The sequence below is a fragment of the Xiphophorus hellerii genome, chromosome 14 (assembly GCF_003331165.1).
Source record: "Xiphophorus hellerii strain 12219 chromosome 14, Xiphophorus_hellerii-4.1, whole genome shotgun sequence".
Lineage (NCBI taxonomy): Eukaryota > Metazoa > Chordata > Actinopteri > Cyprinodontiformes > Poeciliidae > Xiphophorus > Xiphophorus hellerii.
Genome location: NC_045685.1, coordinates 11469969 through 11493668, shown reverse-complemented (window position 1 = coordinate 11493668; position 23700 = coordinate 11469969). Strand labels below are relative to the sequence as shown.

At 37.0% G+C, this 23700-nt stretch overlaps 3 protein-coding genes across 10 annotated transcripts in view; 1 reads left to right on the top strand and 2 right to left on the bottom strand.

Moving 5' to 3' along the window:
* Window positions 1-384: 384 nt before the first annotated feature.
* Window positions 385-2513, bottom strand: LOC116732449 (cytidine deaminase-like). The gene is made up of 5 exons (XM_032582615.1): window positions 2300-2513; window positions 2075-2191; window positions 1590-1701; window positions 1455-1512; window positions 385-826 (listed from the first exon to the last, which is right to left on the bottom strand). Exons 1-5 carry the CDS (start codon window positions 2304-2306, stop codon window positions 713-715), a joined length of 408 nt encoding a protein of 135 aa, XP_032438506.1. The 5' UTR covers window positions 2307-2513; the 3' UTR covers window positions 385-712.
* Window positions 2514-2803: 290 nt separating this feature from the next.
* LOC116732446 (transmembrane protein 272-like) overlaps window positions 2804-23700 on the bottom strand; it is a 39959-nt gene continuing 19062 nt past the window's right edge. Inside the window, exons 3-9 of one of the 7 annotated variants that reach the window (XM_032582612.1) lie at window positions 22467-22527; window positions 19108-19194; window positions 4589-4660; window positions 4101-4181; window positions 3627-3677; window positions 3341-3544; window positions 2804-3179 (exon numbers count right to left, since the gene is read on the bottom strand). In XM_032582612.1, coding sequence (XP_032438503.1) covers window positions 2968-3179; window positions 3341-3544; window positions 3627-3677; window positions 4101-4181; window positions 4589-4595 — 555 coding nt within the window. In that variant the 5' untranslated portion in view covers window positions 4596-4660; window positions 19108-19194; window positions 22467-22527 and the 3' untranslated portion in view covers window positions 2804-2967. Of the gene's footprint in view, window positions 3180-3340; window positions 3545-3626; window positions 3678-4100; window positions 4182-4588; window positions 4661-5463; window positions 6335-6826; window positions 7016-7082; window positions 7134-7818; window positions 7912-12693; window positions 12776-19107; window positions 19195-22466; window positions 22528-23700 lie in introns of those variants that run through there. The other 6 variants (XR_004341786.1, XM_032582609.1, XM_032582611.1 and 3 more) reach the window with 6 other exon arrangements.
* Window positions 10795-18890, top strand: tm4sf5 (transmembrane 4 L six family member 5). Of its 2 annotated transcripts, XM_032582614.1 has the most exons (6): window positions 10795-11008; window positions 12702-12782; window positions 13733-13872; window positions 16982-17174; window positions 17495-17542; window positions 18648-18890. In XM_032582614.1, the coding sequence occupies exons 1-5, from the start codon at window positions 10835-10837 to the stop codon at window positions 17501-17503; spliced, it is 597 nt and encodes a 198-aa protein (XP_032438505.1). In that variant the 5' UTR covers window positions 10795-10834; the 3' UTR covers window positions 17504-17542; window positions 18648-18890. The 2 variants fall into 2 exon arrangements, with proteins under 2 accessions (XP_032438505.1, XP_032438504.1); XM_032582613.1 differs by lacking the exon at window positions 17495-17542.

Here is a 23700-nt window from a genome sequence, read left to right as displayed (position 1 = left end):
TAAAGAGTAAAAAATATATAGCTGTTTAAGGAACCTATCTCAACAACAATAACAGCAACAACAACAATAATAGAAATAATATTTTTTTTATTGTACATTTTGCTATTAACAAATCATTATTATTATTATAGTTAATATAATGTATAATAACTATAGTGTATAGTTATTATACATTATTATAATCATTATTATGCATAATAGTATTATATAACAGTAATATTTTATATCAGTTTAATATTAATATTATATGATATTAATAATCTATTTCTTCTAATTTGATATAGGCCTGAAAAATGAACTAAAGCCCACATTAACAGATAAATTAAAAGACATTGACTGTGTGTTAATTTTGGATTTCACCACATGAGGTTCCAACTATATATATATATTTCAGTTTATTTAATCAGCCATTCTAAAGTTGAATATTTCTACAGGGTGAGGCGTAATGAAATTTGACACAAATACATTTTACAGTCAATTGTGGTAGATACAAGTTGAAAAACAAATTTATAGTTTTGTCAATTTCTGGCTTATTACAAACTTGACAGTTGTTTTTTATTTTCTTTTTTTTACTACAATAGACTTACATCAACTGCATGGTTACATGTTTGTAGTAGGTCTACAGCAGGTTTTCATATTTACTGTTTTTTCTAGGCTAGTTGGAATAAAATCATGGAGCCTCAGGCCATCCAGAGGTGCAGTGGAAATGTTTTCAGTTCTTTGCGAGGTGTTCAGGGGAAAATGCTAAAGGCAGCAGTTCATGAAGATTAGTTTCTTTGTAAGTTCCGTCCGGCTTAGTCAAATACACAGTCCAGTTTGATCCAAACTGTGGGGAGGAAGAACAGGAGAGAACCAGTGATGTAAGAAGAACTGCCATCACTGTTATTCACCGGGCAATTTAATTTCAGACTGAGTCAGGAACTATTTCCCAAATCTTATCAGAACAGAGAGTCCTCTGGTGCTCTGACACACCTAACTCCCCCTGAAGTTTAACTATTTGATCTATGCCTACTGAACTCAAGCGCTTATTAAACTTGAGGAATGAAGTCTAATAAGTTCAACTTTATATGTGACTATGTTGTCAACATTACATATGAGAGACAGAATAGGAAAAAAGGTATAACTTTTGGGTCACTGATTAAGTTCAGGCCATCCTAAAATTATTTTATCCATGCAAAGATGTGTAGAAAGCATTAAAATAAAAAAACTAATCTTCTATTTCAGTGGAAGAATACCAGAAACAGTAAAACAAACAAATGAAAAATAAACATAAGCATCTTTTACTAAACAAAGAGACATTTTTTTTTCTCATTTCCAGTAAATTCTGTCTTACAAAATATCTACACGACCCTTTGAATGATTCAACTTTTCTAAGTGCCTTCTACTATCATGCAGATGTTTAAACTCTATGCAGAACATATGAAAACACAGAACAGTTCTCTGCATAATCTCACCTCCATCAGAACCTGTCTGCATGCTCCACACGGTCCAACAAAACGGTCTTTGATATCACTAAGTAGAAAGGAAGATGAATAAATGACTATGATACTGTTTGAATTTTGACCGGCATGAAGTTGTGAGTGTCTCACCATGTTACAGCGATGGCGGTGAACTGTCTATGTCCCTCAGCTACAGCTCTCTGGATGGCCGTCCTCTCGGCACACACGGTCAGACCATAGGAGGCATTCTCCACATTACAACCTGGAAATAACAAAACATCTAGAGCTGTTTTTTTTAAGTGCTGCATAATTTCTACCCACCTACCCAGAGCCTGTTAAATTTTTTAAAATTAAATTGTAGTTGGAGTAAAATTGAATCTGTTTGTCCTGTAGAGATTACAACTGATATGAACTGATTTGTACAAGTAACCTGAACTTTATGTCAGTATTTATAAAAATTAACACTTTTCTTTTAGTGTATAAATCTGCCATTTTTTCCGCTAGTCAAACTCTACTACTCTCTCGTTGCCATTCCCCATGTGCTTTATTTAATTTAATTTATTATAATCACATAACAGCAGGTTGAACACAGTATTTACGCGATTTTCTGTTGGAGCCACCTGTTTGTTTCCTACCTGTGACAATGGCGCCATCTGCTGTTAAAAGAGCAGCACCGACAGGGAAGCGGCTGTAGGGACAGTAAGCCAAGTCTCGGGCCTGTAGGCACTTTGAGACCAGCTCTGTCACTTTATCTGAGCAGAAAATACAGGATTAGCCTTTAACAAAACAAATACTGTATTTAAAGAGAGCCACATGGCTAATAAGAGAGTTTTTAAAGAGACGAGACTCGATGGACGTACCTGTCATAGTAGCAGATTGGTCTCTCACTTTGTTAGATGGACTGTTCTGGACAGTTTCTCCGTCTAAAGCTGAACTACCACGTGATGGACAAATGAACTGTTAATGTTTTAGAGATTTTGTTTTTTTCCGGGTGGTTGACCTGAGCTGGTTTTCATGTGCACGGCTGCACTACCTTCCACCTGATTGGCTGATCAGGGATGACAACGTCCACATGTTTCTGATAGGATCAGATGGGGGACTCCCGTTCAAACAGTAAATGAATTGTCCAAAGCAACAGTGGTTCTGCCCTCGGGAAACGTTTTTAAGTAGAAACATCTTTATTTGGCATTGCAACAATCAAATCCTCTTTTGTGACTCTTTGGAAAATCCAATTTGGGAGCCTCACATTTGCAGTTTAATGTATTTTCAGTCTGTATAATTTTGACATGTATCCATGGTGACAAACATATTTTGAATTAATGTAATCTACCTTTGTTTTCACCAAGTAACTGTCAGCCTCTTAGTTCATTAAAAAAACTTGTTTAATTCATATTCATATTGCATTGAGTTTACTGAATAGACACAACAATAATCAAGATCAATATGTTAGTTTCTCAGATACAAAACACGATGTTGCCACATTTGTTTTTTTTACATAAATAAAAGCGTACATTATCTTTACAATACCTCAAACATTCCCGTAAAAATCTCTGTCTACTGGACTCATGTTAACATAGCACAGCATTCCTTTGCAGAACTTGGCCAGGAGGACTCCAAATCCAAACGTCTCAAATACGGCGTTCCAGAAGGCAAACGTGTACAGGGTTTTATTACAGTAAACGCCATCAGCGGCAGAGGGGTCGTAGTTTGGTTGATAGACTGAGAAAACCCACACACCACCTAGAGAGTACATGGGAGACAAACACTGTAATTTTGCACTGTCAGTGTTTTGTTCATTCATAAATAAACCTGCACAGTGTCATTATGTGCAACAACGCAATCACAAAGACCTGCTTGGATTCAATATTTGGTAATATTTTCACCAATTCTTCCATCCTTACCAAAAAGAGACCATGCGAAGATAAACAGGCCAACAAAACCCTCCATGCATGCTTTGAAACCTCTGGGACGTTCTCTTGTCTGAGCGCCATAGCTCTCACAGGGCAGAGTCACAAAGGGAATCATGAGCAGGGGAATCAAAGCCAACCCCAGCAGATAGTTGGGAATGTTCGGCTGCTGAGGGCAGTCCCTGAAATACACAACGCCTGTCGACAGATGGCGAGGTCAGGGCGTGTTGTTCAAAGACAGCAAGACAAAATGCTACTGGAAAAAAAGGAGTTTACCAACCAAAGGTCACTCGAGTCACAGTGAGGCAAGTCCAGGTGATTACAGCTCCAACTGCAATCATCAAACAGGAATGCTTAAGACGTTGATGTCGTTGTGACTAAAAGAGTTTATGAGTTCAGTGTGTTTATATTGACAGTAGTTTCACTTCAGTTAGCAGATAGGTTTTCTCTGTTAATGATAGTTTTAAGGTGGATTTTTGTGGGGTTCAGTTAGAGTCGTAACAAATGGCAGACTGGCCACCTGTCTGAAGTACGACCATCTAATACCCACTGGAGAACCGGTGGGTGTGGTTCACTGGAGCACCCCACCCACTGGGACTCTGCATTGACAAGTAGCCTCTGAACATTGATTGATGAATATAGTAACTACACAGTGTCTCATCCTTACAGCTTTAAAAAAAAGACGTGTAAATGTGCAGCTGGTCTGTACTGAACTATCCCGGGGAAGTTGGATTGATAATTGATAATCAATCACCTGACAGTCTGATGGGCGTTGGCGGTGACGGGTTCAACTGAAGCTTCCAAACGGTTCCGACCGTTACTGTCACTGGACGGCCTGCAGATGGAGCAAAGCAGCAGTTTTTTTCCCCGTATTAATGTTCAGTTGAAGTAAAAATAATCAAAAATGTATAGAGAACATTGTCTCTAACCATATAAATAATGCATGAAGCTAAGCTTTTTTCTACGTAACTCAATTCCAGTGACTGCAGGTGGGAATCTAGTGTAAAAATAATTGACATTTAGGCACATGACAGCTATGCAAACATGCCCATTTGGATTTCTCTCCATAGAGAACCTTGGCTTTAAAGAAAATACCTTGTGTCATTTTTAACATTACAAGCTAACAACTACAACATTACTAATCTATGCTTGTACCACATACCACTCCTACAGATGCATCTCTTCTGCCCGACCTCACATTTCAACGTATTTTTTTATGAAACTGTAAAATGATCCACTTACCTGCCATTTGCACGGAGAGGACTTCCTTCCTCCAAATCTGGCCGCTCAGATAGTTTAAGTTGAGCTCGATTCCTGTCAAAAACAAACGGGGAATTCTTCGATGAGCTGCTTGTGTTTGTTTACTGTAACTTGACGAGCCAGTTTTGAAAAAATAGGTATCTTCAACAAGTTGAGATGGCATTAAAATAGAAAGAGAAAGTAAAACCAAAACAATGGAGTCTGAACCTGCAGTTTTATTGAGAGGTTGAATATTTACTCAGACGTCTTTCATAAAAAGCCAATAACTACCATACGGAAGCTCATTTACACTTTTAGTAAAACAATTTTCCTCCACAAAACATATAGACCTAAAACTTTATGGTCCACATGAAATGAATGCAGACAAATATTTAGTTTTACTTGATATTTTATGGCACGGATACTCTGGAAGCTAGTATACGTGTTTCCAGAGTATACGTGGGAATGAAACACTCCCACGTGATTAAATTGATTGCTTAATGTAGTTCAGTCACTTTACCTGAGCATTAATCTTTACTGAAACAAGGGCCTTTATTTTTATTTAGCCACATTGTAGTAAGAACATTCAAGGAGTTCTTAAGGTGGTACCATGGATGTGCTTAATGTCGTAACAGAAGTTAAACTGCAAACCTGTTAATGTTGTCAATCTTATTTACTCAAGCAGCGTAAACGACATGCAGAGAACTGACTGCCTTCTTGCAGCCCAGTTGGTTTTCATGGTGACAGCGGCACAATTTGGCCTCCACATTAATGACTGAGCAGAAGTGTCGCCATTCACACAATTTTTATACGGGAACCAACAGAAACTGAGCTGCTAGTGTTCTCGTTAACATTCAAAAAGCATTTCACACACCTACTTCAGTTTTAATCCACTGTTTGCTTTTATTTAAAATAGAAAAATGTTCAGCTAAATCCAACACAATCCCAAAAAAAGGCTCAGATTTTTGAATTACTAGGAATCAACAGGTGCAGAGAAAATGACAGACAGATGGATGGATGGGCGGCCCTGAAAGTCAAAACCTTCGTTAAGCAAGATTTATCAGACTCCCTTAATATTTCAATTGTTCAATAAAGATTGCATTGATTATTCACAAGATCACAAAGGTGATATTGTTCTACTGACCTGCATATGTAGAGTACGGACGTAACAGACAGTTACAAATATTATAAAATTACAGGTTGCTAAAAACATACAGGGAGGATCTTTTTAATGAGAAACAAGATCAACTCTGTGTTTGTCATCTGGCTGCAGAAACCACATTTTAAAACATCAGGATGCAGCATGTGAGAATGACATGTGACAGCAATACAGTTTTCTTAAAAAAATTAAAAAGTATTTTTGTCATGTTTTCTGTTCTTTACTCAATAGATAAATATAACAATCACAAAAGACTAAAAGCAAGAATGTTCTTTTCTTTGTCAAACTTATACAGCCATTTTTACTTGAGCGTATTTTAGACTTTTTTAAAATATCAATAACATTTTACAGTTTCTTTGCAAGCAGTCATACAGAACCTCAGACATTCCTGTAAAAATCTGCGTCCACTGGACTCAAGTTCACATAACACACCAGTCCTTTGCAGAGTTTAGCCAGGATGACGACAAACCCAAAAGTCTCCACTATGGCATTCCAGAAAGCAAATGTGTACAGCGTTTTATTACAGTAAAGGCCATCAGCAGCGGAGGGGTCATAGTTTGGCTGGTAGACGGCAAAAACCCACACGGCACCTAGAGGTGGGTACATGAGACAAAATCATAAAGTTAGATCCAGAAACATGTCAGGTTTTTTGTGTCCATACACCTTTTTAAATCAGACAAGTTGGACCAAAATAGTAAAAAAAATAAACAAACCCCAAAAAACCAAAAACAAGCAAAAGGAAGTATAAAAAAAACATAGTATTAGATGGAACAAAGAGTAAGCTGGCTTTCTACAGAGTGAGCAAGTGCTGCAAATTTGATTTGTTTATTTCAGAACTCATTTGTAATCCCAGATATATTTTCATGCCATTTGCACAGACATAAAATGAAATCCTACATTCATTAAGGAGTGACTCCAAAGGGCGACATGTAAAATAAGAACAGGACGGAGGTGGTATGGATCCCTGAGGAACTCCACATTTAACCAGACCTCAACGTGTCATGACAGCCCAGAGCAAAACAGTACATTTTGAAATAAACTGTAAAGTGTTTAAGAAACATTTCTGTGGTTTTTCTCAGTACCTAATAGGAGCCAAGCAAACATAAACAGGCACAGAAAGCACTGCAAACAGGCGTTGAGGCAACTGGGATGCTCTTGTGGTCGGGCAGCATCTCTCGTCAGAAGCACAGCCAGCAGGGGGAACAGAGCTATCCCTAAAAGATATTTAGGGATGTTCGGCTGCTGAGGACAGTCCTGGAAATACACAAGACCTGTGGGCAGATGGTGAGTTCAGAAAGTGATGATCAAGCTTGAATGCTGCAGAAGGAGTTTACCAACCGAAGATCACTCGAGCCACGGTGAGGACGACCTGTATCACCGCAGTTGCAGCTGTAAGAGTCAGAACATTATTTTTCACTTAGTTGGAGATGCCACTATAAGAATGCTGTTAATAACAGAAATAATGGAAAAATAAGTAAAGGAGCAAGTAATCTGCAAATTCGGATTAGGTATTTCTGTTGAACTGAATTAATATTTGTGTCTTTGGAGTTGTCAAAAATACCAGCAAGAGATGCAAAAAGCTGGTCAGAAATAATTTGAACTGTTTGATGGCAGTAAAGCAAATAAAGCTTGAGGAAGGTAGAAATTACTTTTAACATGCCATTTCTGAATAATATGCAAATAAAAGCACATCATTCTTGTTTTTCCAAAATTCAACTCAATTAAATTGCCATTTAAACAAGCTTCTTGGTTGAATAAAACCAATTTTCAATCTTTTTTGGATAAACTCCCTTCTGTGAAGTAAAAGCAGTTTCATTTGTGTTCATAGCCTGAATGTTTCGAGTATTCAGAGGTTACTGAGCAGACTAACTAGAAATGTACGGGGTGCTGGAGCATAAAAATGTTTCCAAAAAAACCCCTTTATGCAAGTAGAATTCACAGCAAAACAAAAACATCTGTTACACATCCAAGATAATATCCTTAAACAGAGTTAGAAGGCAGCTAATATATACATATATACTGTATATTTGTTGTTGTTGAAGCTTTGGCTCATAAACTGTGACGCTCTGCTCACCTGACAGTCTTGGGGGTCTTGGTGGTGGTCGGACCAGCTGAAGCCTCCACGCGGTTCCAACAGTTACTGTCACCGGATGGCCTCTAGGTGGCGCTAAAGATGGACGTATTTATAGTTGTAATGGTGTCCTGATTTCATTAAATAGCATGACCTGCTTCTTTTTTTCTGTGTACTTGAATATAACGTAACATTCTTACACAGCATAAAGTGAAATATGCTAAACAATACAACAACTCAGAAACTAATACTCTATCTATAGATCTCAGTTTTACCTTATCTAAAAAACCTTTACACGTCAAACACCCTACAATGGCCATGTTCAGTCCTGAAGGAATGATTCCTCTGTCAGGATTCCTCGTGGCTAAATATACGGTTTCTGTTTGATATGTTTGAATATTTCCCTTACCTGCCATTTGTTCCGACAACACGTCTTTCCTCTGAGTCAAACTGCTAAGATGATTTACATTACACACATAAAAGCTGTCAAGAACAAATGGGGATTTCCTCCATCAGCTGTGTGTTTTATTTTCTGCTTGGTTTTATTTCTCTTTCGATAGGCTGGCAAACAATGAAAGTGAAAAAAAGGGAAAGTAAAAGTAAAAGAATTTACTGAGAACTTCCAGACGTTTAACATTTGAACAGACGTCATCCATTAAGAAGTAAACAAATAGATTGCATTGTTGTGCCTCGACACTTTGAGGCCTTAACAAAAAGCTGTTTGGTCAGCGAACAACCAATCAGAGAGAACGTTTGGTTCGGCATCCTGGCATTACAGTAATAAGAGATTAATTCTTAGTGACTTTTGAACTCTTACAGGATTTGCTCTTTGTTCCCACTTCTGTTCATGATCTCTGCAGGCAGAATAACTAGTTACATTATGGATCTCTGGTAGATACTGACACCAACTCCAAGTCTAAAGCAATGGTCCTCAATGGGAGAAAGGGAGGCACTGCCATCTTTGGATGGGGAATAAATAAATGTCTCAAATGGATCAGACACATCCTGATCAGCAAATGGGGATTTATTGAGAGACCAGCTTAGCTTCTAAAATGGCTCTGCTGTTCTGTATGAGAGATACAAGAGGCCAAAGCTTCCTCTGGAGGCTTGTTGGAGCTTGAACTAGAGCCACTGCTTCTCACGTCGAAAGTAGCAGAGTTGGGTCGTAACCAGTTACGTTTACTTCAGAAACATTTGGGGAAAAAATGTGCAAGGAGTATGTCTACTATGCTGTATTTGTTTTTTTTACTTTTACTTGAGTAACTTTATGATTAAGTATCGCTACTCTTACTTGAGTGAAATGTCTGGAGACTCTATGCACTGTGAGGAACTTCACTGAATGATGGACGAGTTTGTTTTGACCCCAAAAAATCTCCAGACACAGACATACTGTAAGCCTGCAGTTGTTGTTAAAGTTTCATAAGTTTTATATTGAAATAAATTGATTTGAAATTTTCTTTTGTCTTTTGCCTGATTTTGTTATTTTGAAATTGTGTTATTTATATGAGTTATTTTCATTTTGGGCTCTAAAATACCAACATTTTCACATAACTTCATATTTTCGTCTGTCTGACGATGTCATTTTTAAACATTAAATGGCTGATGTTAATAATAATTTCTTGGATGACTACTTTTTACTTTTACTTGAGTAAAAATATGTTGAAGTTCTTACTTCATTACTATTTTCGTCTATACTCTGTAACTCTAGAAACGAGCCAGTTGAGGTGATTCTGGCATCGGATCAGGATTCTCCCTGATCGCCTCACCTGGACCCGTCCCACCGGGGGGAGACGCCGCCGTGGGAAGACCCAGAACTCACTGGAGAGTTTATAACACACAGCAGAGCTGATCGCAACAACAGGCGTCAGCCAGCAGAAGGTGTAACGTCAAAATATCTGGACCTTAAACTTGCTTACATCACATAAATCATTACCCGCTTGATGTTTGTCACCAATTGAAAACGAGGGAAGATTGTGGCTGTTGAAGAGCCTGAAGCTATTGAATTTTCCATGTATGTTTACTGGAAAATGTATCACTTAGAAAAAGTTTAATATCCTAAAGAGGTATAAAAGCCATAAATATGTGACATATCCCAACAGAGCTGAACATTTGATGTTTTAAAGGGCAAAAATAGCCCAAGATTATATAAGTGGCTGCAGACCAAAGAGCATAGAGCAGATTTCTAGAGCAGCATATCAACAGTACCACTGGTGGACAATTAACAACTTCCTTTAAAGTCACACATTGAGTTTTAAATCAGTAATGATCACCTTGTTGCATTCCTAACTAAATGTTTGCCTCTGTCCAAATTCTTCATTTTTTTTTTTCCTCCGAAGAGTTTTTGCGGTGCTAGTGGCTCGTATTTTTCTACAGTAGGCAGACAGGAAGGAGGGTGAGGAGAGGGGGGAAGTCATGCGGCAAAGGTCGTCGGGACCGGGAGTTGAACCCGCGACGTCCGCGTCGAGGACTAAGGCCTCCAAACGTGGGGCGTGCTAACCCCCTGCGTCACCACAGCACGCCCCCAAATTCTACATTAATGAAATATTTTACATTTCTTTATTGAAAAGCTTAGTTTTTGGGTTTTGTTGGGTACCGTCTTTAGAAAACAATCACTTATTAAGGCACCAAACCCACATATGGGTGTGTATCGACACACAGATTGAACACCTGAGCGATAACAAGCTCAGCGTGTATCAAAGGCACATCAGCAGTAATAACATTATGAGTTGTTCTTCATGTTCATCTAACCTCCTCTGAGTATTTTCATGTTTATTTTCGCGTTATCAACTATCAGGCAGGTGAACATATCTGATTAGATTGGGGTAGCTGCACTGACTCTTGGCCTTTGTTCCCTTCCTGCTGCAACCGTCACTCGCTGTGTTTGACTTTCGCCTCGTCACAGTCAGTCTCCTCTCTCGTTTACAGCCTTTTATGGTGCAAATCACTTTTCCTTCGCTCGCATTCAGCTAAAAGAGGCGATCAGAGGAGGGAGAGCGGACAGTTCGATAACTCTGACAGGATGTGTTGTGCTGGAAAGTGTGCCCGCGTGGTGGGCCTGATCCTGCTGCCGTCGGCCTTCATCTGCATGATCTCCAACTTGCTGCTTTTCTTCCCCAATGGGGAGAAGCTGGAAAGTGACCAGATCACCCTGCAGGTCTGGCTCATGGGGGGGATCATCGGCGGAGGCCTCTTTGTGAGTTTCAGTTTTATACAGTTGTTAACTTTTTTTTATTGGGTCTTTAACTTGCTCATGCGTAAACTTGTAAATTCAAATGTCCTGCTTTTTATGGCGTTTTAATGAGGAGCCTGATAGAATAATGAGGCGTTATTTTAGTGCCTTAATCCTGTTTTCTGTTTTTTGTCATTTGTAGTAATTTTTTTCTGTTAAAACCTTTCTGATCGTTGCCACATTTAGGTTTTGTTTTAGGAAAATCGTAATTCAATACATCCTTGTACTGTCAAATACAAGGATGTGTTTGAAAATATGAAAAAATCCAAAAGCATTTAAACAAAGAAACAAGCAGAAAAACTATTTGAAACAAGATCGTTAAGCAAGCGGAACCTTAATCAAAAAGAAAAAGGAAAACTTTTCCCATATGAAGAATTGATTGAAGCCAAATTCAAAATGTGGAATTTCTTGTAGTTTAACAATGTCTGAGTATCAATATTCTTATATTTATTTTGCCATATTTATCTGTTAAAAGTTGCTTTTCATGTGAAATGAAAATGCGAAAACTCTGAGATTTATGACGCAAAAGATGCAGAAAACATTTCAAGTCTTTCTAAAATTCTTGGACCAAAATCCACAGCAATTTTTTGTAAAAAAAAAAAAATCAACAACAAGGCTGCATTTTTTAGGTGTTTTTTTTCATTACGGTGTTATAAATTTATTGACATTACATAAATTATGAACAGGAACTCTAAATGACTGTTGAAGCAAAGGGGTTACAGTTTTTAAGTTTGAATGTAAGAAAAATTAAAATAAACTGTTAATTTATATGTTTTTTCTCAAATGTGAACTTTTCAAGTTCATTTAAGTTCAGTTTCATTTGAACAAGTTCATGCAAAAGTAACAAAAGTATTATGCAATCACAACCATAGCTTTGTCCACTTAATATAATATAATATAATATAATATAATATAATATAATATAATATAATATAATATAATATAATATAATATAATATAATATAATATAATATAATATAATATAATATAATATAATATAATATAATATAATTGTTCTAGAAGTTTCCTCTGATGGAAAACTTCCGTTTTTGTGAGTTTTGAACATAAAGTTTAGTTATTATAAAGATGTTGAAGGTCAGTGTTACTAATGAATCTGCTTATAGAAAACTGAAAAATACCCACAGAAAAGCGTCAGTCTGTGAATGTTTATGGACATTATCTCAACATTCAGAGGTTATCTAGATAATTCATAAATATTTAATCTAGTAAAGCAGTTGTGCCACTTCTAGCTGTTGTTTCCCCCCACATGAGACAAAGACCAGGAAGTTCAATCCCTTTTCCTTTGATACCTCTAACTGTGGATGTCGGGCCCAGTTAGGCACAACTGGCTTCAGGATTCACAAATATTTGCCCAAGGAGATAAGAACACAGTCTTATGCATTTACTGGAGCCTGTTTGATGTTGGCATACAATTTAATCTCGTAGTTTAAGCTTTTGTCATGACAAGTGAACATCAAGCCCTATTTGTGATGTAAACCTAAACATAAAGACGTATTTCAATCATAAAACAGAACCTGGAAGGTGTAGAGTCTAACATATAGGAGGCAACATAAGTATTGCAAGTATTTATTTCTTGTCATGAATCCCATCTTCAGTTCAATAACACTGATGATCTTTTGTTTTTGTACGTTTATAGATGCTGTGCCCGAGCTTCTCAGCTATCAGGGCCGGGGGCAAAGGTTGCTGTGGGCAAGGCTGCTGTGGCAATCGCTGCAGGGTGAGTGGAGTCGTTCGAAAAAGAAACACAGTGGGTGTTATTGTGGGGATTGGTCTGATAACGGCAAAATTATGCAGCATATTTACAACCAAGAAACATTCAGTTGCATCCTTAGAGGAATACATTACCTTCACTTTTCATACGATTCTCTTCAAGTATTATCTTTTTCTAAATATATTGTTCAAGAACTGATACTGCGTCATTACTTTTTACAGCACTTCTTCTTATTTATCAAGAATTAGAATAGAATAGAATAGAATATACTTTATTGATCCCCAAGGGGAAATTGCTTATTTATTGAAAGCTACTGCATCTTAGGTAATAAATACAAAGTTTGTAAATATATATATATATATATATATACATACATAAATATATATATATATATATATATACATACATATATATATATATATATATATATATATAGAGCAATAAGTTCAAAATGACTAGATATAAGCAAACAAATAAATAAATAACAAGCAATCACACGCAATATATTAATCAATAAATAACCTATAAATGAGCACAGAAAAATTTGAATCAATCACTCTCTTAATTAAAGCACTGGAGCCCATCAGTCTGAAAAGTTAGCAGAAGCCTAAAACATGGCGTCTTGGTTTGTAACATCCTGATTATTTTTAACTATAAGTACTTTTATTTCCTTCTTGTTCTGCAGACTGAAATATTGCCCACGTAAAATACCGCTTTGAAAGCAACGATGAAGAAAAAAAACACTTTTCCAATTCCAGTTAACCTTTGCTGTGAAAATGAAATCACATGAAACAACATTCATAAGAAAAAGAAAGTATACCCTCTGTTAAATCTAGCATTTCACTCCCAGATCCCACTTACCAGGTTCTTTAGCTATATTTCTATCGTAATTTACCAACAACAAAATCTTTCAAATCATAAATATTGTTTCTATGGATATCTCATGTCTCTTTCAGATGCTGAACTCAGTCTTTTCTTCTGCCTTTGGTCTGCTCGGGGGGATTTACTGCACCAGTGTGGCCACGGCTGCGATGGCGGTGGGACCTAAGTGTGAGGTTGATGGCAAATGGAAATACCCCTTTGAGGACTTGGGCACGTGAGTCTTCCTCCCATCCTGCTGTGTCATTTCCACTAATGACACAGTGTCATTAGTGGAAATGACACTAATGACACTGTGTGTCATAATACTGCAACTTTGGGACCTTGAGAAGCGATAGCTGCATATTTCCATGTGCGGTTATTCATTGTTCTGCTATCTCAGTGGTCTGATCGGTTATATTACTCTTATCCGACAAAGGACAGTTTTAGTCCTTCTTGGAAACAGTTATAAATGCAATACTTTTAACATCCAGCAGGAGACGCACAAAGCCAATAATTTCTATTCTAAGGCAACAACTTCTAGTTGAGAGGAGCTCAAAATCCCAAACAAACAGTATTTAAATGCACGCGTTGTGCTCTTTACATCAATATGAAATGAACAAGTATAATCTTAATACTGTTTATCTTTGCGTTCTTGGCGGCCAATAAAGAATGAGTTCATACAAGATCCACCCAGTAATAAATAACGTGATTGGCATCAGTGGTTAATTTCATGAGCAGATATGATTTAACACACCTGATCAGGAAATTAAAGCCGTCAAGCAAAAATGACAGTGCAATAAATATGGACGGAGCCTGCCAGCTGTTTAAAAGCCATCACTGTTTACAGGGAGAGAACTTTTCATTACGCAATTTATGGAAGGGTGTTATAATTTAGCCTCCACTTGTGCTTCCTCCTGAAAACCCCAGTTTCCTCTTTCTTTGTTTTTGGTTTAGCCAGCACAGGATCCTCGGCTGCGCTCACGGTGACCCTGTACTTCTCTCAAACCAAAAAGGACAACATGGAAAAACAAGAACTGAGTCCTTCTGATCACAAGATATAATCGTTTGTTTGCACAGATAACTGGTGTAGTTTAATTTTAGGCACTCTCCATGTTTCTTGGCAACATTGTGTGTGTTAAAATGAATTTATGTTTTAATTCAGCAGCATAATCTGACAGTGAAATTCTTAGAAAGATATAACCTATAATTCAGTACATTTATTCAGTAGGGAATAAAATTAAACAACATAAATGACAAATTTGACCAAAATCGCTGATACCAAATCTAATAACTGGTACAAAACAGATGTAACCAAAGTATCTTTTGAAGTACGCATAACTATTTATTGATCATTAGTGTCATTAGTTGTTAATCAGGCAACTTTTAAATATCTCATGGCAAAGAAAACATGGCATTCAAGTAAATCAACTTTGTGTTGATCTTCACGAGTCGGGAAATGACTAAACAGAAATCGCTGCGTGTATAAAGTTGACCACATGTACAACCAGAGCAATAATTAAGGAGTTGGAACTGTGAATATGCTGGGCAAGGAGGAACAAGTTTATCTTGATGCTACGCACAGCGTCAGGAGAGGGTGAAAAATGACCGAAGTTCAACATTTACAAAAGGGTCTCCAAGTCTCCAAAATAACCATTAGACGACACCTGAATGCAAACTGGTTGCTTAGGAGGAGTATAAGGAAAAAGTCTTTTAAGTCCTACTATCACAAACTTTACTAGGCCTTAAAATTAGTGAAACTCCAGTGTTCACATGGGCTATGCAACTACTAGCTAATACTTAAAGCCCTTATAAAAATGCTCATAATTGCCTAACTTTATAGTTCAAACAATAAATGTACTTTTATATGCATTAATAAGCACCGTGTAAACCGCCAAGACGGTTTACACGGTGCTAACAGCTAATACAGTTAGAAGTTAGCTAACTATAGTAGCTACGTTAAGCTAACAAATAGATGTTAACTGATGTTAGATGTTATCTACAGGTAGATGTTAGCTAACATCTATTTGTTACTAACCGTAGCTACTATAGTTAGCTTACATCTAATTGTATTAGCTGTTAACACCTGAGCTAACATCTACAGGTAGATGTTAGCTGTAAATGTTAGCTACAAGTAACTATAGCTAACATTTACAGTTATCTGTAGCTGTAGTTACCTGTAGCTAACATTTACAGTCTGTAGATGTTAGCTAACTGTAGATGTCACATAAGCTAACATCTACAATCTTCCTTACTTCAGTTCTTGGGGGCTACAGCCAATCGGAGACTAGAAAAACAAATGGCATTACTGGATTGACTTCTTTGCAAACAGCATTGTACCTCAGTGTCTCAGCTTCTCAAGTGTGTTTTTCTTTAGAATATTTGGATACATTGCACAAAAAGATCCACAAATGGCCAGGTTTTTGTCAAATTTACTTCGAACAGAAAAGCTAGTGAACACTGAATGTGCTTTGGTCCGATACCACTGAGCCTCTTAGCAGCAAACACTCCAGGTGAGTCGTGCATAAGGATGACTGAGAAAACTTACCCCTGTGCTCCGTGCTAGGTAACACATGATTGTATCTTAAACTGATAACATTTGTATTGACCTTATCTTTACATAAAGATAAGGTCTTTTACTATCTAAGAATCCTGTTAAAGCTGCACAGGATACATCTAAACTGAGCAATGAGCCTCTACTTAAATACTGTAAGTGGAGGTAAAGTATTGTTTTCTGCACTCGGTGCTGCCAGTCAAAAAACAATTATACTTGTTTACAAGAATTTCAATACTTGTTACAGAATCAAGAGGCTTCAACATCGAGTCAAATAATTTGACTGAATAAAGTAATAACACGTCACAGTGCTGTTTTCTGTTTATGGGTTCATAATGTAATTCATCTCTGATGTAACAGTGCTATATAAATCCTGGCTGAACTTCAGTAAGAACGTCAAAAACTTCTTTAGGATTTCACTCTAAATAATAAAAAAAAACATTTTGATACTTCTCTCTCAAAATATTCTTTAACATAAATTATTTTCCAGTAAAGTGGTCAAGACGGAAAACACAGTAAAGAGTTGTCATTTTAAAGTCTTTCTAAGTGCCAACGGAAACAGTGGTTTAATGTAGATCGGAGAAATTTATGCTATGCTAGTTTCTTACTTTTCTTCTACATACATTTCTTTTTGTTTCATTAAAGTAAAACATGGTTTCTAACCCAATCAATTCCCTCTTTTTCCTCTGCCAAAAGGAGAAAAAAGACCAAAAGATTCCCACATCTTATCTATCAAACATATCTGCGTCAGTGTTGTGCATCCTGAACAATCCTCCGCTCTTCTCTTTCTCAGGGGTAACAGCAGCTATCTTTGGGACCAGACCATATGGTCAGAATGCCAGAGGCCTGAAAACATAGTTCTGTGGCACATCGTGTTGTTCTCCATACTGCTGGGGATGGGCTTGCTGCAGCTCGTGCTCTGCGGCATCCAGGTGATCAACGGCTGCATCGGATGCATCTGCGGCGACTGCCGGGACGACAGCGATGTGAGTCGAACGAATCCGCACTCAAACAAAACAGCTGGATCGGTTTGAAAGAATGGGAACGAGTTCTTTACTAAGAACATTTCTGAGTACCAGAGACGGTGAAAGCGTAAAAAAGCTCGCCGGTCAGCAAAGTCTGTGTGTGTATTTCTTACTTTTGTTATCACAGTTTTCAGTTCTTATCAGGGGAAACAAGACAGAGGAAAAATAGGTGTATGAGTTTTGAATCTGTCTTAACTCTGTGTGTGAATTGGCAGGAATTGTTCCACTAGACAGGAAACAGGTACCTGACATGCTCTCATTTATTTCCATGTTTTACACAGAGAAAATAAAAAAAACATTATGAAGCTTCGAAAGGATCATCGTGTCAGGTGAGTTCCATGAACAACAATCCATGTCAACAAATCAATTATTTGCAAATTTCAATAAAAGCAAACAAAATTAAACAGTAAGCAGGCGAGAAATGTCTCATACTTTTGTCCAGTTTTATTTTCTGTAGCGCAATCAAGCATGTCAGCATGATTCTAAATCACTTCTGAACTGAAATTTAAATGCATGCAATTGTTTGATGACGACTCCACTGGAACATAATTGATCTAATGTGTTTTTATCTGTAATTATGCACGAACACAATGCATTCACAATGTTGCAAAAAGAAATTGTGCAAACCACCACAACTATTACAATCAACCGGTCCATAAAGGATCAGAACCAACTAAATTCAAAATAACAAGTGATAAAAAAATCTTATGTAATCAATATCAATGATATTGATTACATATGATTACATATGAATGATATGATTACTTATCCCTGTATTCATCAAAATGACCTAATTAGAAAGGGAAATTAATTAATAAGTACACAGGAAGGAAGATGTTAGTCTTTTCTGTAAGAAATAAAGCTTTACAAAGGCATCAATATATTGATGCCTTTGTAAAAACGCATCAATATATGCGTTTTAAATACATATATTGTATTTAAAAACGGTGTTTTTGCTGTAGAAGTTGTTCCTGTGTGCATTAATGCAGAAAAGAATATGTCTGAAATGGCTAAATACTGTGAAAAGACACATCTTTCATATGTGTCAGTCATTAATAAAGATAGTAACATTTTTGAAACGCAAATATGAATGAAATTGTCTAATTTCAATTTATAGTACTTCCAAAATACTGACAAAAATGAACGTATCGAGAAGGATTTCTTTCCGTACAAGTCAAATATTGAGGGAAACCCGTCTGCGCTGCTTCGAGTTTAACAATTACCCTTCAGATCCGACATTAGTGTCTAAAACGTCCCGTAGAGACGTCCAGCAGCGGCCACATGTTCGTGAGCTGTCAAAACATTCATGAGTGAACTGTGCCATCAAAATGGTACACATTAACACCGAGCTCACACTTATTAACAGCTCACAGCCTGAACTGCCTGTCAATGGAAAGAAAAATATATAAACATGTGGCTTTTGTGCCATTGCAGAGTGAAAGTGGACTATAAAGGTGAAGCAGAGGAGAATCCTGCAGAGATCGTCCATCACCTCTGGCAATGTGACTCTTGGTTCAAATGTTTTGCTGAATAACCTATAATATGTTTATTTTCTTTTAATTTGTTTCACTTTGCAAAAGTGTCCACCCTTTTACTCCATTTTGTACTTTTTATTTTGCTCATGTGTTCTGGTGGCAGATCATTACTGAACCCAATAAAAACTCCACTTGTTGAATGAAGCTGTGTTGGCACACTATTGTGTTTAGCTTCATCCCTCAATGTTTACCAGCTGAAAATGACTGGGTAAGGATTCATAGGCTTGAAACCTCACAAGAATCATTTAGATCTTAAATGAGAATTTCAGAATTTGTTTTCTAAAAGACAAGCTATATTTTAAGACATTTAGCCAACAAAAGACTGAAATTAGCTCTCTCTTCGAGTTGCCCTGTTCTACCTTAAAACGTAGTGAGGATCTCCTTCATCACGTTGGAGACAAGAGTAGTCACCGCTTCTCCACACCGATAGGATGCTCCTTAGACGTCTGTATGGGTTGTTGTAAATAAATGAATAAATAAATAAGCAAATTTTGGAAAATATAACATACAGCTCTGAAAAAAATTAAGAGACCATTGCACTGAACCTCGTGATTTTTTCCACCAAACATTGATCTCTGAACTCTTCCTGAGTTCAAACATTAGTATTGTTGTTTCTAAACAAATATTAACTTGTTTTCTTTGCATTATTTGAGGTCTGAAAGCGCTGCATCTTTTTCGTTATTTTGACCATTTTTCATTTTCTGCAAATTAAATTCTAAATTTTTGCTTGTAACTTCAGAGACACGTTGTCAGTAGTTCGTAGAATAAAGGAGCAATGTTCATTTTACTCAAACATTTACCTGTAAAGAGTAAAATGAGAGAAGCTGTAAATTGTTTGAGGAGAAAGAAGACTGTAATAACTTCATTGTTTGTGTTTCCAACTAAGATGTTATGGAACAAATGAGCACAAGTGCTGAAATAATTCCTCAACAAATAAACTTTTTTAATGTTTCATTTGATCGTCCTGCTGATGGCTCTATAATGCATAATGTAGGCAGACATTAAACAACAAGGACAAAATCCAATGAAACATGTCTAAAAGTTTGGGACTATATTCAATAAAAACAAATATGTTTTACAGTGAAGCTAAATTAGCAAACAGAACGATGAAATCCACCAAGTCTTTACTCAAACAGAACGATACGTTTTTGATGAAGTCGATTTCAACCTGTTCACATTTATAATGAGACCAAAAATGCAATATCTTGATCTACTGTTTCCAAACTGAGCTAAGAAAACTTAAATCCTGTGTTTCTGGGTTTTAAAAAAACTATTTCTACCCTAAAATAAAAGTTTAAGTCTGAACTGAGTCATTTTATGGTTTCTAAACCTACAGCTGTAATTTAAATACACTCAATCACGTCTTCATTAGGTTTTTTAAAATGTCCCTGAACCCAAAGCTGTCTGACAAAACTGTACGGGTCACAGAGTCCAAAATTATGTCAGTTTGTAGGATGGTGGCGTTAGAAGGTCATGTTGTGTTTACCGATGCAGACAAAGCAGTTGTTGTGTTCAAACACAATAATGAAGGTTATCACCATCAGGACCAGCAAGGCAAGAAAACAGAACTAAAATAAAAATACCGTTTTTAAAATGGACTCGGGGTCACATTTTAATAGAAGCTGCAGCTCTACTAAGAGGTCTAACTTTCACAAAAATAATCCTAAATTCTATTCATCTACTTCAAAGAACAATCTGTTCAATTTGAGTCACTTTGGTGAAATCTGACTTGTTGTCGTCATCAACCTGAACATTTCCTCTTCATTTAATGAGCTTTGGCCTCGTTTGGGTTTCTTGAGTTCTGTATGAAACTTTTTTTTTTTTCATGTCTGACGTCCTGCTAAACCCAGATCATAATATAACTTAACCCTCACGTGTCACTTCGTAGCTATAAACAACAATTTCCTCCTCCTAATTCAGCGGTACTAAACCATAGTGTACCAGTTTATTTTTAACGGCTGGTTACCGTAGAAACCATATATTTATACACACACGCCGTATAAAACGTATGTTCACCTTTTTTCCTCTCACTGATTAAAACTTTTTTTTTTTTTTTTTTTTTACAAAAACATGCCTTTTATTTGCTAAATGTCAAAAATACTGAAACAGAGATTTAAAATAAAATTCAAACTGAGATTTTTTAGTTTGCTGATTTTTTTATTGTGAGGAAACTGGCGTAAGAAAAACAAAGCAATATTAATTGCATATTGTTCTTTTTGGGCACAAATGTTTGCCAAATCTTGCCAAATTTAACCCAGTTTTTTTTTATTTTTTTTTTACCCATTCTTTTTCTCCAAGCTCCATTAACTGGGTTTGGACCTTGCTGCGTGCATCGTGCACAGATTAGTCCACGTGACATTGTGCCAGGACAAACGTGTGCACCCACACACACACACACACACCTGTAAACACAATCAGAGATGCGGCTATGAATCGTCTGTACTGTCCCCTCGCTGTGATTATCCCATCTGGGACGTTCTGCTCCTTCACTCAGAGGAATCTGTCAATTACTCCCCCCCGCCCTGCGCTGTGGCCCCTGCAGTTAGACAAGCCAGCTCTAACAGGATTACCGACCGAGGCAGGGTCAAAAGGTCAGAGCGCCTCCTGTGGCCACTGTGAACGCTGCAGCTGACGCTGTATCTGCACAGGCAGTTCCTGTTAGTTTAGGTGCAGGTTAAGCTCATAATCTTTTGTTGCCATGGAGCCGCTTCTTGGTAATTGTTACCTAACTTTCAAGCTAAAACCCTGTTATAAAGCTGAGATAAATATAGACCGGGTCTGCCGAGAGGCCAAATAACCCAAAGCTTTCAGAAAGTAGGAGACGCCTAGATGAACGCTTCCCTCAACCTGAATTGTTTAATTGAAATTGTTCTCAAATTGCGTTTTTAACACAGATTTTATCAAAACGAGACCCATGTGTGTTGCAATTGTTAACAAAATAAAGATTATCCTACATTATTAAGTTTAAAAAGGCAAAATTGAGGGAAATATCAGAGAAACAAAAACAAGAAACAGGTGTACGTGTTTGGATGAACCTAACCTGAAAGAGTCTAAATTATGCATACAGGTTCACATGCTCTATAAACATGCAGCCAAGGGGGAAAAAGGAAAAACGTCACGTTATGTCCTGTTTTACACAGTAAGAGTTAAACAGTTTGATCAGTTCTCCTTGCTAATCAGCCAGTGCTGTGCAGTCCCCTTATATAATGTGGAGCACAAAGCAAGGAAGGAGGAAGTGTCCCACTGTTCTTTGTGCCAAAGAACAGTGGGACAAAAGAGGCTAAAATGGGGACGGGGTTTCTTCTCAGGCCTGAATAAAAAGCCAGTGAAGAACCGGCCGCTTCGAACCAGAGAAGTAAAAACAAAACATTTGCTCTGGATGACTTTCTGTTCCCCTTTTTGCATTTTGGATGAAATCTCACAGCTCAGTCATGCTGTCACCTGCAGCTTTACTCACATTCTGACCAAAACACTCATATCTGATGGCTCAGCAGCATCAACCACCCGGTAATTTGTTTTCAGCCTCGCGCTGAGTGACTCAGACTGAGCTGCAAAGCGACCCGATGACCAAAACAAATTCATTCGGTCTCAGATTATGCAAGCGTTTGACCAAAGTGTGAATTAGCGCACACTAAAATGGATAGTTTACACTTTTATTTTTAGATATTAATATGTGGAGAAAGTGTGAAATAACTTACAGTGGCCAAAGATAACCAACCTTGTTCTCCATGGATGTTGATATTATCACCAGCCAGGCCGACATGAGGAATGGACAAAATCTGAAGACAAAATATAAAAGATTTTTTTTTTAAATGCACATTTTCAGACAATATTTGATAGTTGACTTTAAGACTGGTTGAACTGAAAGACCGATTTGCTCTTACAAAGTAGGATTTTCTTTCAGTTCTTCAGTCTTTATCGTTGTGTGACTTCATCCTCAGACCATTTTAATCATAAAGTCATATATAACGGATCAGATTTATTAGTTAAAAACTCTTCAATATTTTAAAGCACACCAATGTTTGTAGATACACAATGCAGCTGCAGGAGAAATTGAACAACTGAATGACATATGACAAATGAACATGTCACAGATTTATTGACGCGTACAGGTCAGTTCACTTTTATTTTTATTTTATTCTTGTCTGAAAAATTCATCATCATTACATCGGCCTCTTTGTTGACTTTATAAAGTTGAAGGTTGAGTCAGTAGGAGAGCAGCAGGCCACCAAACAAACTATGTAGCTAACTCTACGTCACACAGTCCATTATATATATATATAAAGGAATAATAATAGTAATGTGTTATAATCTGTTAGCTTTTTTTTTTTTTTGGTGATTTAAATCTGTCAACGTATTTCTGAAAAGTCTAAAACAGCCACAGCAGCTTTTATCCTGACCGGCAACAAAACAAAAAATAACACTTACTGAAAATGTTATTTAGAATTTGTCACTGTTTGACAAGTTGTGCAAAGAATAACTAAATATCAATATAATAGCAAAAGGTTTTCCTTTTTAAAGATTGCTAACACAGCGGCAAACTAGCAGTAAACCTCCTGCTGCATCTCTCCTTTGTTTTCTTTATTTTGTGCAACACCTGTGTAACTAAAGTCAGATACTCAGCAGCGGTGAAATTTGAACTGTTGGAGGAAAACATTAAACATTACAAAAATGATTATCTTAAAGGAAGTTCAATGTTTCTGTGTGACCAAAACAGGTTGCAGAAGCCGAAAGCTAATCAGAAACAAACTAAGCAGACGAAGCTTCGGGCACATCCCACAACTTTATTTGCTTAAAAAATGTGATCGCCTAATAAATCCCAAACTATTTGGATTCTAAGCATCTGAGAAATTAAAATGAGACGTACAGACCTCCACGGCCAACATCACGTCTCATTTCCACAGTATTTGTGTGGTGGAAATACACACCACATAAAAATTAAGCTGCCAGTC

Coding starts and splice junctions, on each gene's coding strand:
- LOC116732449 (XM_032582615.1), bottom strand. Junction 1,702..2,074: donor AGATGGCGCCATTGTCACAG/GTAGGAAACAAA, acceptor TGTTATTTCCAG/GTTGTAATGTGGAGAATGCC. Junction 1,513..1,589: donor ACCGCCATCGCTGTAACATG/GTGAGACACTCA, acceptor CTTTCTACTTAG/TGATATCAAAGACCGTTTTG.
- tm4sf5 (XM_032582613.1), top strand. CDS start 10,835: ATGTGTTGTGCTGGAAAGTGTGCCCGCGTGGTGGGCCTGATCCTGCTG. Junction 11,009..12,701: donor TCATCGGCGGAGGCCTCTTT/GTGAGTTTCAGT, acceptor GTACGTTTATAG/ATGCTGTGCCCGAGCTTCTC. Junction 13,873..16,981: donor CCCTTTGAGGACTTGGGCAC/GTGAGTCTTCCT, acceptor TCTCTTTCTCAG/GGGTAACAGCAGCTATCTTT.